This window comes from Lissotriton vulgaris, chromosome 6, assembly GCF_964263255.1.
Source record: "Lissotriton vulgaris chromosome 6, aLisVul1.2, whole genome shotgun sequence".
Taxonomy (NCBI): Eukaryota; Metazoa; Chordata; class Amphibia; order Caudata; family Salamandridae; genus Lissotriton; species Lissotriton vulgaris.
The window spans coordinates 1472355758-1472373384 of NC_141694.1; the positions used below are offsets into that span (position 1 = coordinate 1472355758).

General features: G+C 40.0%; 2 protein-coding genes across 3 annotated transcripts in view; one reads left to right on the top strand and one right to left on the bottom strand.

Moving 5' to 3' along the window:
- Positions 1-17627, top strand: part of SERTAD2 (SERTA domain containing 2) — a 409456-nt gene that overhangs the window by 376974 nt on the left and 14855 nt on the right. The window lies entirely within an intron of this gene.
- Positions 1-17627, bottom strand: part of AFTPH (aftiphilin) — a 331590-nt gene that overhangs the window by 89972 nt on the left and 223991 nt on the right. Inside the window, exons 7-9 of one of the 2 annotated variants that reach the window (XM_086927602.1) lie at positions 12057-12117; positions 10556-10639; positions 4292-4415 (exon numbers count right to left, since the gene is read on the bottom strand). In XM_086927602.1, coding sequence (XP_086783728.1) covers positions 4292-4415; positions 10556-10639; positions 12057-12117 — 269 coding nt within the window. The remainder of the gene's footprint in view (positions 1-4291; positions 4416-10555; positions 10640-12056; positions 12118-17627) is intronic. The other variant, XM_086927603.1, reaches the window with a different exon arrangement.

Consider the following 17627-nt stretch of genomic DNA (forward strand, 5'->3'; position numbering starts at 1 on the left):
GCATCACAACTATCTTGAATTGCCTCTGGTCAGGACAGGGCAAAAGTCGCCAGGAACATCTGAAAGGACTTGAGCCACTCAATCCCAAAAGCTTGGGAGTAACCGCACAACAAGCAGCTGGCGTTGAGGACTAGTCTGGTGGAGTAAAAGAACCTCTGGTAAAATGTTTCTACGTGGTGACATTCCTTGTCAGGGGGAGTGGTGGGAAACGTGTTTGGATAAAACAGACTTGTGGAGGCCTGAATAACGCGTCTATGAAGTGTAGGATGCTGCAAGAGGGAAGCAGGGCCACCTGGAGCAGGACAATGGTCATCGGTATAAGGCTGAGCAAACTCGTTACCCTGGCCATAGTCCTTAGTCTGTGCTACAAAGGAAGGGCAAGTGGAATGTTCCACAGAGAAGGTGGAGCCTCTGGTGGATTCTGGCTGGTCGAGGTTGGAGCAATATCGGCTCGACGTTGGAGATAATGATTGGTTCCTCCTCCGGCGTTGACGGCGCCAGCTTCAGAGGTGACGGCTCTCCTGTCCCAGGACCCCACTCTGCCCTGCTTGTTGAAGTACGACATGGGGGTGGCACTGTCTGTGAGGACCTGAACCAGCCTACATTTGATGGATGGTAGGAAGGCCTTCAACTTCAAGCAAATGGACCGCAACTTCAAAAGAATATCAAGCAGAGTTTTCAGCTGGAGACCGGAGTCCTCTGATCTACACCACTTCCAGATGACCTCCCTAAACCAACAGCAACACGTTCATCACTACCATCAGCTCTGGATCAGTCACCTCCAATGTAATATAACCAGGGGCAGACTGCAGCAGAAAATAGATACGGGTACTAAGATAAAAGCGGCCCGATTAGTAAATTGGAAAGCCTAAAAAGTAGCCCATTTTTGAAATGTGGGGCAGTTTTGAACTTGCAAAGACTGTTTTCAAGGCTTGGATTTGAGCTTGCTGCAGGCAATGTATGTTTTAATATAAGGGAAATCAACCCTAAAAAATGGCCCAGGAGACCATAAAACCGGCCCACATCCAGCTCAAAAAGCGGTTCGCACATTAACCTGTCAGATCGGCCAGTCAGCACTGCCTGATGACCCTGTAGGCAAGCATGATTCTAAATCGGACATGTTCTATTGGGGCTGAGCCGACTGAGACTTCAGACACCAATGCTGAGCCTGCATGTGCCATCTGGCTTAGTCGAGAAGCAGGATGCCAAGACGTCTCAGACGCACTCTAACCGAGACCCAGAACCAAGGCTGAAACATAAGGATCATAGCCTGAATGTCCTGCACTCACTGAGGGTAGGCTGGAAACTGAACCATATCCAGGATGGCTCAGATGAATGAGAGCTTTTGCGAAGGAGTTTAGTGTGACTTCAGATAGAGAACCCAAAGAATTTAGGACGTTCGCTGTCGTCTGGTGATGGTCTACGTCTGACTATGGTGCTCTCACTTTCAAAAGCCACTCGTCGAGGTATTCACAAGATGAGGAATCTGCATTTAGAAGTATTCATCAGAAGGACCTTTTTTTTTTTTTTTTAAACCATGGTCGTAAATTCAACAGGTGTGCTACTGGAACTAAATGAGACACAGGCTGTTGGATTCTGTTGCCATGCACTGTTGGTATTTTAGCAGTCATTTACAATAATAGGTAGCAAGAACTATTTTTTGCTTGGCTTTTAAAGTGCAATTTTTCAATGATGGTCCATATTTTCAGAAATCAGATACTGAAAAGTACACTAGAAAGGTATATTATTGGTCAAGAGAAAGCCGGGCCTTTATCTCTAGGAGTTAAAAAATGTTTGCCAAGTCCATAACGTGTTTAAAAAAAGGTGTCAGGGGTAAAGATTTATCAATCAAGCAGACTGAAAGTTTAAGAGCAGCTACAAAGTTTGAAATATCTCACCTACGCTGTATACATGTAAAGAGAAACTACTGTAACTCAACGCCACCGAAATCAAGAGCAACAGCTGCTGTGTAGCAGAATGCCTTGGAGCTCTATTGAATCTCCTTGATGCTAAGTATCTTCAAAACTAGATGTATCATTTACAAAGCCATCAGGACCAGCACCCTTGCCTATTTTGTCAGACAAGCTCAGTGTCTCCGGTGAATCTCGGCACAACCGCAGCCAAGATACCTTTGTGAAAAAGAAAGCAATAACATCTTACATCTATGTACCCAGAATCTGGAAAAAAACATCCCCATAACCATCAGGATTTAGGAAAGAGTTGAAGAAGCACCTTTTTAAAGAACACTACATCACAATACAGTAATAGTACACTTCTGCTCCCAAAGTCCAGCTACCTCTCCTATCACTTGTTGACTGTATGCTTGCCATGGCCCTGTACTGCACTCCGCTGCCTTTTGGAAAGGTGTGCGCTATACAAATAGAGAATACATACACACTTCTACTCATACAGTTCTCTAATCTGCTTGGAAACCACAATTGATGAATGTATTTCGCCAACAGTTGGCCGGGGTCTTCAACAGTTATGATGACGTCAGAGATATTTGGCTGCGATACATTGAGTTAAAGTATAATATAATGTATTTTAAGAATATTAGAAAACTGGAATGTTGAGAACTCCACTGAATACAATGGAGTAGATCCGGGATTATAGTGGCTGGTATAATCCCGGAGCACCAACACTGCAATCTAAGTTCTCATTTTTCTCCATTTTAAATTTAGAACATTCTACCCTTAGTGGTGGAATGTTCTAATAACCTTACAGACCTTCTGCCTTGGCCTATACCGGTTGTTAAAGGCCCTCTCCCTCATTATACGCCTTTCACAACCAGCATAGTCCTCGGCAGTGGGCTATAATAAAATATGACTTTGCTGTGAAAAGCACTTACTCTTTATAAAAATGGCTCAGCGGATAGAATAGTTTGACATAAGTCAGAGGATAGAATAGTTTGACACAAGGGAGTCAGTGTGCTTTGTTGCCCAAAGAGCATCTTGACACCGCTAAAGTGTGAGAAGTTTAAAGGTTGCTTAAGGGAACAGTCACATATTACGTACTTGTCTAAAATGTAAGTGGTCTAGATTGTAGAGATGCATAATTTGAGTTTATTGTGCTTGTTGAGCACAGAATTTTAATTCATAGAGAAAGTCTAAACCTAACTAGAATACTGGAATGTTGACTGACCGCTTTCCTGAAGTCAATGGAGCAGCAAGAGGCCACAAACAGTGCTTTAGGCCTACCACTGTGGTAGAAGGCCAATAATGGCTGGAATAGACCTTCCTATCCAGCATTCCAATGAATGGCTTTCTTCTGTACTTCCAGTTTAATTTAAAATATTCTACTGTCAATTAGTGGAATGTTTTAAAAATAATAACCAATTCACCTCTGTCAAAATCATTTTTAAAGTCCCTTTGAATCGTTAGAGGAACTTGCATAAAGCTAAGGCCTATAACTCGGGTAGGGGACTTTAAAGACCGGTTAAGTCCTGGAGTTTGCTGCTTTAATACAATGAAATATGTATTTGAAGTTAGCCAGCTAGACTGAGTTGGAGGTGAGAAATAAACCATAATAGGTTGTATTCCATGCACCAAGCAGGTGCTAGTGAAATGGATACGGGAACTAAAGGTTAAAGGCAGTCTCTAGGAAAGTTTTTTAAGCTGATCTCACTTCACAGTGACTTCTTATGACAGCTACTTTGTGAGCAAGGCCTAATAATTTTAGTGAATGCTGTTGGAGTCAAAACAGAATAAATGGCCTTTCCTCATTGTAGATGTCAATAGCTTTGGAAGTCTTAACTATTGGGAGCGTTCAATAATTGCACCATAATTCCTGCATTAGCCTTCCCCATTCTACATCAGGGCATTAGCTCTAAAGCCAATAAAGGCTCAAACTGTGATCAGTCCAAAAGTTCAAACAACTGAGAAGGTGGTGTTTGCTTTAGAAAACGGCGCAATGGGGCAAGGCGATGCTGGCCAATTAGTGCATGTGACAGCCATCTGAGGAGAAGAAAAAGCAGATTTCACAGGTGGGGCAAAAAGCAATTGTTTGAAGAAGGAGGGCAATGAGAGTCTGTGAGGGGGAAGTAAATATTTGTATAAGTTAAAAAATAAATACAAGGCAATTCAGGATCCCACTGAAGCCTGGTAGCTTTCTTTTACATTCTAACAGCAGTAGACTATGTCTGGAACAATGCAGCAGTGTGAGCCACGAAGGAGCACCACCATAATCAATATGGCTGCACTTCAGACAACTGGACTGACCATAACTAAAATGACTTCTTTGTGGTGTTAAGGTACGCACTCATTAGCTCTAAATTCTAGTTATGATGATTTACCTTGTAGATGTGCTTGTCTTCTCTACTGTGGACATGAGTTTCGCAAATGCATCGGTCACTTTGTTGCTTGTGTTGGAGCTTTCCATCTTTGAAGTGGTCAACTCATACAACTCGGGATCCACACCTTATAGAATAAAATGACAGTCAGTGATGGCAGGATGCAATTTCGTTAGCATCAGATACACTCCATGCAGCTAAAATGCTAAAGGCTTTCTTTTGTAAACATCTGGTTAATTTAAAATTGTGGTTCAATGTAACAGTGGGGGTCTCGAAGGTGAGTATAACGTTTCAAAGCACTACTATATGCAGACAGGTTACCCCTACAGTAAATGATGAATCACAGTAACACACTGACTGCCAGGGTATCTGTGCACACATGTTCCAAATAATGTATCCAATGTTTGTACAGGCCTTGTACAAACATAGAAAGACTAGTGCTCGCAAAGTATTTCTACATAACTAGGGCTACGCTTTATGACCTATAGATATATTTAAATTGCGCAGTCAAGGGGTTCATTAATAAGGTCCAGTGAAAATATAAAACTCAATTGACATAAACTATCAAATTAAAATGTTTTAATAATTTATGAAATGGAACTATTTTGAAATTTTACAATACAGGAATGTCAGATTAAAATGTATTGTAGTAACGTTTAGTAGGATAGGCCACCAGGAGTCACCTGTATGTGTTTTAAAACATTGACATGTAATCTCAATGTACAATTTATGACTATTGTACAAATCTAGCAAACGTGGTGCTAACATGAATGGATAAAAAAACAAGCATGACCGTTATGGGGCGAAAAGGGTAGAATATCAGGTCACCAATTCATCTATGGCTTGATCTTAGAATAGTGGATATGACTGGTCTTAACATCCTGCTAGGACCAATTCAACTAATCTGTAAAGTGCTTTTTCTTAGTTTTTCAATTGCCACCGATGTTTACAGAAGTAAGCAACAAGCAACAGCAAAAGGTTCAGAAAATACCCGCCTCCAAAAGCAAAGAGTCTAAAAAGCAAATTCGATAAAAGCATTTGATTTGCCATTAAGATATACATTTTAAACATAATTTAAAATGCATGTGTATTTATTTGATCGTTGTTGTACTCGTATAAAAAGTACACCGATAAAAAACGTCACATTCTTAAATTATATTGTGTTGCAATAAACGGTATTAAAATGTTAAATATTCTACTGCTCTTCACAACGTTGGTATTTTATTAGTGGTGGTTTTTACCTCAGTCGTTAGGTCTGACAACACCTAATCACTTACCAACATCCCTACAAGTCTTATGGGTCAAGATACATAAGGTAAAAGACGAAGACTGGTTTTGGAACATTTAACGGGGCTGGAGTGTAAAGGAGTTTGGGTCAATTTCGATTCATACGATGTGCATAGTTAAATTCGGATGTAAATTAAATGTATTACGATTAATCACACACAGTAGTAGATTTTAATAGTAAGAGAAAATTATATTGATACTCAAACAGCACCTTAATAGAGAAAGAGCGAGGATAGACACCCAACTGTAAAGCAAGCTCCAAACCTGCTGAAGTGCGAAACACCCATGAACACAGCAAACTTGAACAACCATATGACTTTCCCACAAACAAGCCAGAAACTCTTCAAGAGATGGGAAAAAACACTAAAAGAAGGCAACACGGCCTTTTCTAAACCTGGCACTGTTACTTTGGAACATAAAATATGTATTCACAAATCCCTAAAAATCTAGGGGCCAGATGTACAAGATGCAAAATAGCGCATCTCAAATTGCGAGTCATTTGCGACTCGAAATTTGCAAGGTGCTATTTTGCATGTACAACAGTGTGTTTTACACTGTTAGCAATTCCCAATGGGGTCGCAAATTGCGAGGTTCATGAATATTAATGAGCCCCTTGCAATTTGAAAGCCCATTGGGAATGACAGGCCCTCCCAGGGATGGTGGTCTGCTGGGCTCAGCAGACCACCGTGTCTGGGACTGCTGTTTTAATAAAGCAGTTATTTTTTCAAATGCATCTCGTTTTCTTTAAAGGAAAACACAAAACACTAGAACATAACATGTTGACTCGCTATTAGGAAGGGGCGCCCCTTCCTAATAGCGAGTCACAAATGCCATTTTGCGAGTCAGTGACTCGCAAAATAGCATTTGAACATGCTTTTACCCTTTTTTGCAGCCGCTAACGGGAGGTTCTCCCGTTTGCGGCGGTAAAAAAGGGTTGTACATCTGGCCCTAGGTATGTTTATTGACCCACTGAACACGAACAATAAAGTGATCATGGCCTGTATGAATTTGCAATATTTTGAACAGACACTGATTACAGATGTATGATGTTAACACGCGATCATTTTGATTGCGGTACATTACATTGCTGTTTTTACAACGCAAGCTGTTACAACGACTTGCGCTGTAGGGTGCTGGACTTAGAAATAGTATGATTTACTATTCCAACTCCCGCCTACGTACAGTAGGGAAGGTGTTGGAATAGTAAATCATACTATTCCTTAGTATAGAGCACCCTCCAGTGCAAGTCGTGGTAACTGATTACACCTTGTAATGCACCCTACATGAATACTAGGCTTAGGAATACATCTTGAACTTTACTTATATCCATCATAATGATCTACCTGCTCTACAGCTTTGTGACTAGCAGAAATGAAACTTGAATAAAACAGGATTTAAATTGGCTACAAATACAATGTTTTTCTAGTGTTTGCAGATATTATCTAGCCAAATCGTTATACTTTTAGGGTTTTATTTTCTAAGAAAAACATTGTCATTAAAATACAATAAAGTACTTAATAAGTAAAGTAAAATACAATAAAGTCATTTAATAAGTAAAGCACTATTAAAATGTACAATTTACTCACCAAACTGGTTCTTGTACTGTTAGGCCTACCGCCCTCTTTCCTTCAGACTAATGGAAACTCCTGAGGGCACACGCAGTACTCCACAACCTTTACAGAGCTTATAGTACAAAACTTATTTGGATCCCCTCTCACCAGCATTCACTGTTTCCTTACTTATCCTCCCAAACCAATGTTTTAGTATAGTCACAAGAGTCTTTGTGTTAAGATATGTATTACTCCAACATCCTAGCCCCTTCTCTCCACTTTAATGAGAACATGACATTTAAAAGCCTAAATGACAAAGACAGCAGACCTGATAGAGATACTAGAATTTCTCGCAGCATGGTTTGACAAATGTAAACCACCTATTACAGTGATATCCAGCATACAGTGCTTAAAGAAAGTATACGGTGTGGTCCAGGTGGCTGTTTTGAATATTCTGCCAGAAACCCATTTACAGCATTTAAATGAACATAGATTTGTTAAGGGGTCACCCGCAATAACAGATCTGTCTGAGGCCTGGAAGTAATTTGTACAATACAGGCAGTTTCAAGAACTTTTCTCACAGCCAAAATTATGTAAGGTTTTTTTGGAGTCCAAAGGACGATTTTTTAAAAATGAAGCAAGAACAATTTCATTAAAAAACTTTCAGGAAACAGGAGGGACTCAGAGAAATTTGTAGACCTTCCTTCACAAGAAAATAGTTGCAACTCACAATCTTTAAACTGACTGCATAAACAAATAGTGGTTTTTAAGATCATCTGTTTGCTGCCACTGTGATGCTATTTATTGTGACAACCAACAGCAGTCAGTCTTTTAGTTTAAACTTAACGTCCAAGGTGCATAAAGCTCTCCGACTGAAGTAGAGGCCCAAAATAAAGAAGATTCATAAACCGATTTGGTTAAAGCCACTAATCTCAAAAGATCAGAGTCTCATAAAAAAATTCCGATTTATCAAATTCAGAAGGCAGGATCTGGAAGTAGGGGCTGTTTTTAGTGCCAGTGTTCCTTAGTCTAACAAAGAACTAAATTATGTTTCAAACAGGCATTTGCAATGTCATAGGTCTCGCATTTACGAGACTTTGAGCTATTGGCACTGTAAATGTGAATAGCTTAAATTCTCGCAAATATGAGACCTATTGAATTGCAAATATTGTTTGTTTAGAAGCGCCCCATGCTGCGCTTGCACTTAATAGAGGCCACACCCCTTTCTTTAGATGAGCCACGTCAAAAGAAAAAGTTGTGGCCTATAAGAAGTTCAAGTACGGCATGGGGCGCTTGGAAACAAACCCCCCCAAAAAATTGTAAAGCAATAGGTCCCGCATTTGCGAGAGTTTGAGCTATTGTCATTTACAATGCCAATAGCTGAAACTCTCCTAAATGCGAGACCTATGGCACTGCAAAAAAGCGGCTGCAATTGTCGCGGTTACTTGGAAAGTGAAAGAGTGCATGTCGCGCTGAATGTTGCTGCAAAGCACGTCGTGCCTGCATTAGGAGAAAACTCACGAAAGAAATAGCGTTTACAGACTAAATAACACAGATGGTGTAAGAACAGAAGTAAAAGGGCCAGCCCTCATGGGAGGTTACAAATGAAGACAAGGCGGTATTAAGGAGGGACTAACACGCCGATTACCGAATCAGAAGCCAGCATTTACAAAGGACAAAGACACAAGCAAATGAAAAATATGGGCTAAGAGTGGGTGGAGCTTTAATTGGATACTCTAATACAGCATGCCTCGCAGGGTAGCGCAAGAGCTGCCCAGGCTCTACCTGAAAATGTTAATCATATCAAACTAATTCTTTCTAAGGTAGGCAAGATGAAGAAATACGACTAGTTATGTGAAAATCACAGAGGAAGGTAGCCCCATGTGAAGTACTATATGAATATTCACTTCAGCTATTCATTTATTCAAAAAGCTTACAGGCCAGAAAAGTTAAAACACTGATGCTCAAAATTGACTGGGTTCTTGAAGTAACAGTACCTGTGAAGGACCCCATTTAAATGACGACTGTCCTTAGCTCCTAGAACAGAAAAACATCCTCCTTCTGAAATTCGATAGGCCGCATCACTCTTAAATAGGATCGTCAAGAGCCGACTTGGATGCTTCATTTTGATAGGCAGAAAACAACGGATAGTACGTGATCTAGTGTGCATAAACACCGGAAGGGAATCTGTCAAAACGTAAAGTGGCAGTATCTGCACCCATGGCTAGAGATTTATCTCCCAACTAGAGGAATTTAACATGGGACTGGAAGAGAATTAAATGGCTACAGGCGAGCTCCTTAGCAACAAAGCAATGACGCTCAGCAATCAAGGACAAGAGTGTAACAGTATGCTTCTTTGCCGAATCACAATAAATAAGTGCATCTGTGAGTCAGTCCACTTAAAACAGATAACGATCAGGGCCCCGAAAACACTATCTACAAGACCACATGCTATATATAGATGGCATACTGTGCAAGAGGCAGTGCAGAAACAAAGCAAATAATTCTGATAAAAGGAAAAAATATCTGGTTTCCATAAAGGAACTGAGCAAACAGAGTGAGCTAAAATCAACACTCACAGTGCTATTTGTATCAGATTCATGTGAGCTGAGACAAAGCACTGTTAGACATGTATGGGAGTCAGGCATGGGGTTGTGCATACATCTATCTGAAACCTGTCCTAGGATGCTTGTTTCCAGTCCAGGGAGGACCTGGCCTGGCAGTTCGGGCTGGACTGTTCCCATGGAAGCTGGGTCCAAACAGGAATGGCATGGTGAGCAAAAAACGATGGATTTAAGCCCAGAGCTCTGTACTGGGGTGAATGTATGACATTGTTCTGCATTCTGTCCATCAGTTGTTCTTTTCTGCATACATCTATCTGAACCATCACAACAAACCCTTAAAAGAAGAATAAAGAATGACCATTACTGTGGAGGAAGGGAGGTAGGGATGTAAAAGTGTGCACATTTCTCAAACTTGAATGCAATTCAGTGACTGAGGGCATTGCTTTCGCAGTTTCTGGTATTGCCACATAAGAACAGAAATTGAAACTTTTTTTTCCTCTTTTCAACGGTAGCTTTTACAACCAACAAATGATTATTAAAAATAAAAACACAATTTTCACATCACTCAGAAAATGATTTTAATAACCATTGTGGATTATTAGAAAATATTATACGTTCATATTATCTGTCACTTAAAAAGGCCCAATCTGGCATTTAAGTTCTACAACTCAAATTCTTTGCTGTCCTATATTAACAGTAACCCAAGCTAGTCAAACCATTTAATTTTCCTCTATATTAGGAAAGTCACCATGGACAAAAGATAATGTAAAAAAAGGAAATTACTTGTTTATAGGAAAGTCACATGAGATCAACCTTTTCGGAAAGCTGCCAGACAAGTGCAGTTGTGGTTCGAACACTCTGCTGACCTGGGATTGTGGTGGTGCTGCTAGAGCTACTGTCATCCACGGGCCCAAAGAAATCAAGGTTCAGGAGAGTGGAACCTCCACTAGCTTGAAATTCAGTGACCATGTTGGTAGGCAGCCATAAAGAAGGTAAGTCAAGGGAGGCACATACAAGTGAAAGGGGGCAAGACATGTTTAAACATGCAAGTTACCATTAGTACATAAAACAACGAAAGAAAAAAAACAACATAATGGTCATGGTACAAGTTTCCAACCTCCCAAAACAGTGCTAATTTAATAGCCAACTATACATATTCTCATGTACAAGTCAGCAATTTAACATAACTGATTATACACAGGAATAGTATTTATTATTAAACAAATGAAGTACCAGAAAAAGAAAAGTTAAACACCCTTTGCACTGTTAAAGGGAAACAACACTGTTCACATGAAAGCACAATGATATTGTTTTGTGTGAATCACACTAGATGGTCTATCGTGGAGTAAAATCAATGGAAAAAGTTTCGATTGTTTCAGGCTTTCAATTAATTTATAATAACTGCAATTTTAATGATTTTTTATATAATGAGCTATGCTTCCCTGTGCTCACAATGTCAAAATATAAAACAGGATGTTCCCTTTAATATGCAAACAGGAATTAGAAGGAAAATACAATGAAGGAGGTTACTTGGAATATAAAAAAAAAAGGAAATAAATCACCAGACATAAGAAAACCGTAATTCTATCCAGGCTTCCCTTCCCTTTGTCACATTATCAAGTTCATAGTTATTATGTAAATGAAAAACAGTACTGAGGCAACTGATGACATGCAGTGATATTTGTCTAGATTTTGAACGCCTTTATAGAAAAGCATATGCCATATTAACTGTTCAATAACCACAGCAGAGCCTGCAGTCTATTAACTTGCTTATAATCAATACTAATTAGATTAGTAAATTATCTTGTTGCTTTTATTTTTATTTTTTTGGCCGAGACAACAATACTGAAAATATATTTTATATTATTAGTCATCTGCCTATTTCCCATAATGTTTAAACCAGTCATATGCAAAATGTTTGTGGTTATCCATAGGTGAAAATGCCAGAGGTAATTATAAAGAGGGCTATATTAATATACAAGGTAAAGTGTGGAAATATTCTAGAATACATAATTGCTTTAACGGCATTAACATTTTGGCGATTTTTATTTTGGCCGCTTTGTCTTGTGAACAAACACAGTAACTATGAAGCAAAATACACAGCCTTAGGTCCACCTACAGATGCAATATAAAAATTCCAAATCTTGAAATAGTTGTTTTTCATAGTTATCACCAGATATCGATGTTCTGATAATATGTACAATCTGAACGTAGTACTATTGAAAACATTAAAAACTACGCAAATAGATGAAAAGAGTAAAATAGGTAGAAATTAAGTTTAAGAAAATAAAAGTCAGAAGAGAGAAGTTTGTCCGAACTTTTAAGTTTTCTTAGTACTGGAGCTACAGGCTTAATGAAGAAACATACCATCTAAAGGGTTAGTAAGGCCACTGGTACTCCAGTCAAACTGGACAGGTGGAAGAGATTCCTAGAGGAGAGAAAATGGAAATACTTGGTCAGGTACAATTTTAACTTCTAAAATGTGCCGCCATCTGCAATTCAAATCTTAACAGAAGAGCGCAGAAACTATAAATTAGAAATTACTTATTTGAATTTTTTTAATTTTGAGAACATTGCTACACGCAATTCCGCAATCTAATTTTCCCACAGTGAAATCAAGTAGAGCTGGAATTATTTGCAATATTTTGTTTCTGTCACCTTACGTATGCTTCCATGATCAAGATACTCCGAACGTACTGTTGTACGATGAAGGAAGTGTGAAGTAGCCTCACAACAGCCTTTTTTAGATAGAGACTGTCTATTTAATCAATAACTACAATACATTCTGTATGCATATGGATATATGAAATCCCAGCAAGGAGCTCTCTTATTTCACAAATAAACATATGACATTCAGCTATTCAAGCTCATTTCAGGAAACTCTCAAACTGACAGCAAAAAACAAGCACACACGGTGCAAAGAGAACCAAAAATAGATAAAGGCTAACTGGTTTTCCATCAAGAAAAAACAAATATTGCTGCTCTAAATGAAGGAACCGATAGCAATACTCCGTCCATCATCCCCTTTGGTATCGCTTTGTTTGCCCCTCAACCCCTTCGGTATCGCTTTGTTCGCCCCTTCCTCCATCATCCCCTTTGGTATCGCTTTGGTCGCCCCTCCGTCCATCATTTCCTTTGGTATCGCTTTGTTCACCCCTCCGTCCATCATCCCCTTTGGTATCGCTTTGTTCGCCCCTCTGTCCATCATCCCCTTTGATATCGCTTTGTTCGCCCCTTCGTCCATCATCCCCTTTGGTATCTCTTTGTTCGCCCTAAGTTGGCAGGGTATGCCCAGACGTGGGTCCCTTGCTCACTTTGCCACTGGATTCAAGATAGCCTGGCTGATGAGGGTTATGAACCTGAAACTGGCCCCAGGATGCTTGCTTCCGGTCCAGGGCTGGACTGTTCCCATGACGCACAGGGTTAGACGGATTTGCATATGGCCATGTCTGAACTGGGGTGGTGAAGTGAGCTAAAGAATGATGATGGATTAAACCCAGATCAGTTGACTGGGGGTGAGTGTTTGATTTGCTCAAACGCTCCGTCCATCATCCTCTTTGGTATCGCTAAATGAAGAAACTTCACCCCTGTACTCCACCATGAAACTGGTTGGAAACTCCATAACATTTCAACAAGTCAGTTATTAGTACCACTTTTTAATCATTGAAAGACGTACCAAAGAGACGGTATACAGCAATACTATGTAAAGCTAAAATTCAATTTTCCCCCAGGCAAAATCATCCACTTAATCGCGAATATACCCAAAGTGTTGGCCTCAACCACTGTAATATGTTGAGTTGTTGGGAATTAGCTGTGGATCTGGAGACCCAGGCGCCATGACCCACAGATCGGTTTGCTGCAGTGCTTTGCTTTTCATATACTTTGTAGTGACTGAGGCAGGTGCATGGTCATTCTCAGATCACCGCTTCTATTGATGTGTTATTGCTGTTTGACCTTTGCATTGCTCGTTTTATCACTTATGCACGGGCAGAGCATGATTGAGCGTGTGCAGAATGGATTTGGGAACTTCAGGGGTAGGAAATAACGGTTGAAAAGTAAAGCACGTCTGGATATATGCAGAACATGATTGCTGGTGTATGAGCAGGGTTTGCACAGTTTTAGTTAGGCATAGCACTGTTTACCTAAAGTAACTGATGATGTGCAGTGACGTCTGTCTAGATTTTGAATGCTTTTACAGGAAAGCATATTCCAAGTTAACTATTCCATTACCACATCAGACTATGGTCTATAAACTTGATTATATTCAATACTACTTAGATTTGAAAATCATCCTGTTGCTTTTAAGTTTTTTTGTCCGTGACGGCAATACTGAAAAGATATTTTATAATAATAGTCGTTTGCTCACTTCCCATACCTTTTAAACCAGGCATATGCAAATTCTTTGCTGGTATCTGTAGGTTAAAATGCCAGAGGTAATTATAGAGAAGATTATAATAATATGTAAGGTAGTTTGTTAAAACATTCATCTGAAAATAATCTTGCCTACATAACGGATATTGGTTTTGGTGAGGGGCTGCAGGGTACTGGTGAGGTCGGGCAGAGTACTGGTGAGATCAAGCTTGGTAATGGTTTGAAGGGAATTGGTGGGTATAAACATGGTATTGGTGAGGACAAAAAGTTACTGGTGAGGGCAACAAGATATTGATAGGAAAGTTGAGGATATTGGTGAAAAGTAACAGGTCCCGGAACCCAAGTTATTGATGAGAGCAAGAATGGTACTGCTGCAGATGACTAGGGTGGTGGCAGGTGTAGGGAGGATAGTATTGAAGGGGAGCAGAGTATGGTTGAGTGAGAGCAGAGTGTTGGGTTTAGGTAAACCGGGTATTGGGTTTGGACGAGCAAGGGTATTGGTGAGCAAGTGTTGGGTATGGCTTTTGAACGAATGCATGCAGGGCATTGGTGAGGCTGTAATAATGGTCAGTTGTGAGGGTGATACAAAAGGGGATGATGGACGGAGCGTTTGAGCAAATCAAACACTCACCCCCAGTCAACTGATCTGGGTTTAATCCATCACCATTCTTTAGCTCACTCAGCCACCCCAGTTCAGACATGGCCATATGCAAATCAGTCTGACCCTGTGCCTCATGGGATCAGTCCAGCCCGAACTGCCAAGCCATGTCTACCCTGGACCGGAAACAAGCATCCTGGGACCGGTTTCGGATTCATAATGCTCATCAGCCAGGCTATCTTGAATCCAGTGGCCAAGTGAGTAAGGGACTCACGTCTGAGCATAAACCTGCCAACTTAGGGCGAACAAAGCGAGGTGGGTGTGGGTGTGAGGGTGGGCTGATCATCATCAAGGATGTGCAGGGGAAGGCTGTGGGTGTCTAAGGTATATTTTAGGTTGAACAGGTCTTAACAGTGTACAGAGTTTAGGTGACAGAGTGAAGAATGGTTGTGGATCGCAATGTATGGGTAAAAGCAACTGCCAGCCACAGAGATAATTGTTTAGATTCATAACACAGTTGGCCCCATAATGCTGATGCAGACTCCAATCAAGTCCAGTGCAAGGAGCCGGACTCTCTACTAGTAAGAAGTCCTCCATTTATAAAATAGCCTATTGTGCAGCCATTAAGAAATAATAATGCAATCACCGGTACAACAAAGACTAAAAGTGGCTCAGAACCCTGCTGGAACTATAGTTGCTGGTCTAAGGTGATAAGACCACTATCACTTTGTATACAAAGTACACAGTCTATGAGTCACAGACAATATCAAATGTAAATATTGACGTCTATTAATACATTATAAATAAAATATAGAATTAAAATCTTAGGTGTATCAATTTTCAGCAGTGCCGCATGTAGGTATTTTCTAATACACATATTTGAAATCCACCTGCCTTCTAGCCCTGCGGTCAGGTCTCATGCAACCCTCTAGAGACCAGCAAGATCACCATGATGCTGAGCAAGGAGGGTGCAGGTCCAAGGTGGTTCAGAATTTACTGTGGCCAGACATCCTTTTTGTGTTGCCTAAAGCATGCAGACTTTCAACATTTAGCTCCCTTCCAGTAAAGACAAGGCCATTTTTGGGTACTGTTTTAAAGTATCTCAGTGTTTTGCAAGACCTGAGCTTGGTTTGCTAACGCCCCTGCCTAAGAAAGTCCCACCCTCCACACAGGGGTGTGTCTATCTAGAAAAACACCTGCTTACCAGTGTGAGCAGTGTTGCCAACACAGGCTAGGGCTGACCAGCTAGATCTCTCTGCTGTAACAGAAAGACATCTACCCTGCTCCTGCAAGTTACACACTGCTAAGAGAGCACAGGCTCAAGGGTGTAGACTTATGCAGCTAGATGAATTGGACTCTAGGTCCTGCTGTCCAAGTCTAAATAGTTTTTTTGTATTATTAGTTATTAATTCGTATAACAGTTACAAATCTATCTGCCCATTTCAGAAACTAGAATGAGGAAAGAAACAACACACACAAACACACACACAAACACACACAGAACTTTTAAGAGCAACCTGGTTCAACCTCCATAAGTCTGTAGATTTAAGTAGACATGAGAGCCGGATTTGTTAAAAAAGGAGGCAAAACCGTCACCCACCCAGGCTTGTATGCTTTATAACAGGGATGCACATTCACCAGCAACTACTTATGCTCGACAGGCTCATCCAAAGTTCTTATTGTGAAATGTTTTTGTTCGGTACATGAGAATATTTGCTTAAAATGATATTAAGTACAGGAAGCCTAAATCCTTTTATTTGGTTTTAATCCCTAATTATACATGATTAAGAATACAAAACACGTTTTTATGGTGAATTAGGACACTAACTTATCTCATCTTTTGTCAGTCTGAGTGATAAACTAAGGGAGTGTGGGAATCTCTACGGAGTAACAGAAATGAGTACGATACAACAATATGGACTTGTCTTGCAGGACACTATTCCTTTGACAACTGTAGCTTTTTCAATTGCACTTATTCCTCCAAAGTGTTAGACATGGGTCAACGTACACCTTGGGAGCAGTGATCACTCACTAGCTGCAATAGTTTCAGCATTGTATAGTTGATGGCATTCCTCTGCTTGTTAAGATATGGAAGTATGACACCATATAAAGTAAAGATCAGAATATGTGAACGTGTATTCGGTGTACCATCTTACTATTAATCTGGTTATGCAATGCACCAATGACCATCACAGAACAAATGGCAAACAGTGGACGATCGAGGCATGGTTGACAAAACAAATGTTTAAAAAAATGAGCTAAACCTAAAACAGAAATTTCTGCATAAACAATCAAAACAAATTTTTGATTGGTCAAACACAACATTGGGCCGAAAAATTGAAGTGGCTGAAGCATCTATACTTATTTCAATTAAAACATTTCAGAAGGTGCCAATGAGCTAGTCCAAACAGAACTTGAACCTTTATGCTGTATCTAAATGCAATCTAATTTCTTGTTATTTAAACGTCTTTTTCACGGCAGACATTCACAGCAGCAGCAATGAAGTAGCGTCTCCAGTAGAGCATTCTCAATTCTCTAATAAATGTTTTGATCCCAAAATGTTCTTCTGATATTGTTTTCCAGAGCAGAGACATGTTATTTCAATCATAAATGAAGAGTTCACTCACCAATATATTTCTTGATTCTGAAACCTTTATATACCGTTATTAATTCAGGTAAGACATGTCTCCCTTCCTCATGGCTTGAGAAGGTATTCAATCACAAAGTGGCAGTTTCGTTTTTCTCATTTTTAGCTTGTGTTAACGCACATGGTGCAGTTTATCCTAACTGCAAATAGCATTTTAGGCCTCTTTTCAAATATTTGGCCATTGTTGAGCAATTGCATGCACCTGGCCACTTCTCGAACCCCTCACAGCTAATTTGATATTTATTTATTCATTTCTATAATTTGCTAGGCAAAATGCATCAGTTGCAGGTTGGCACTTCGGACTATCGAGGAATAAAAGGAA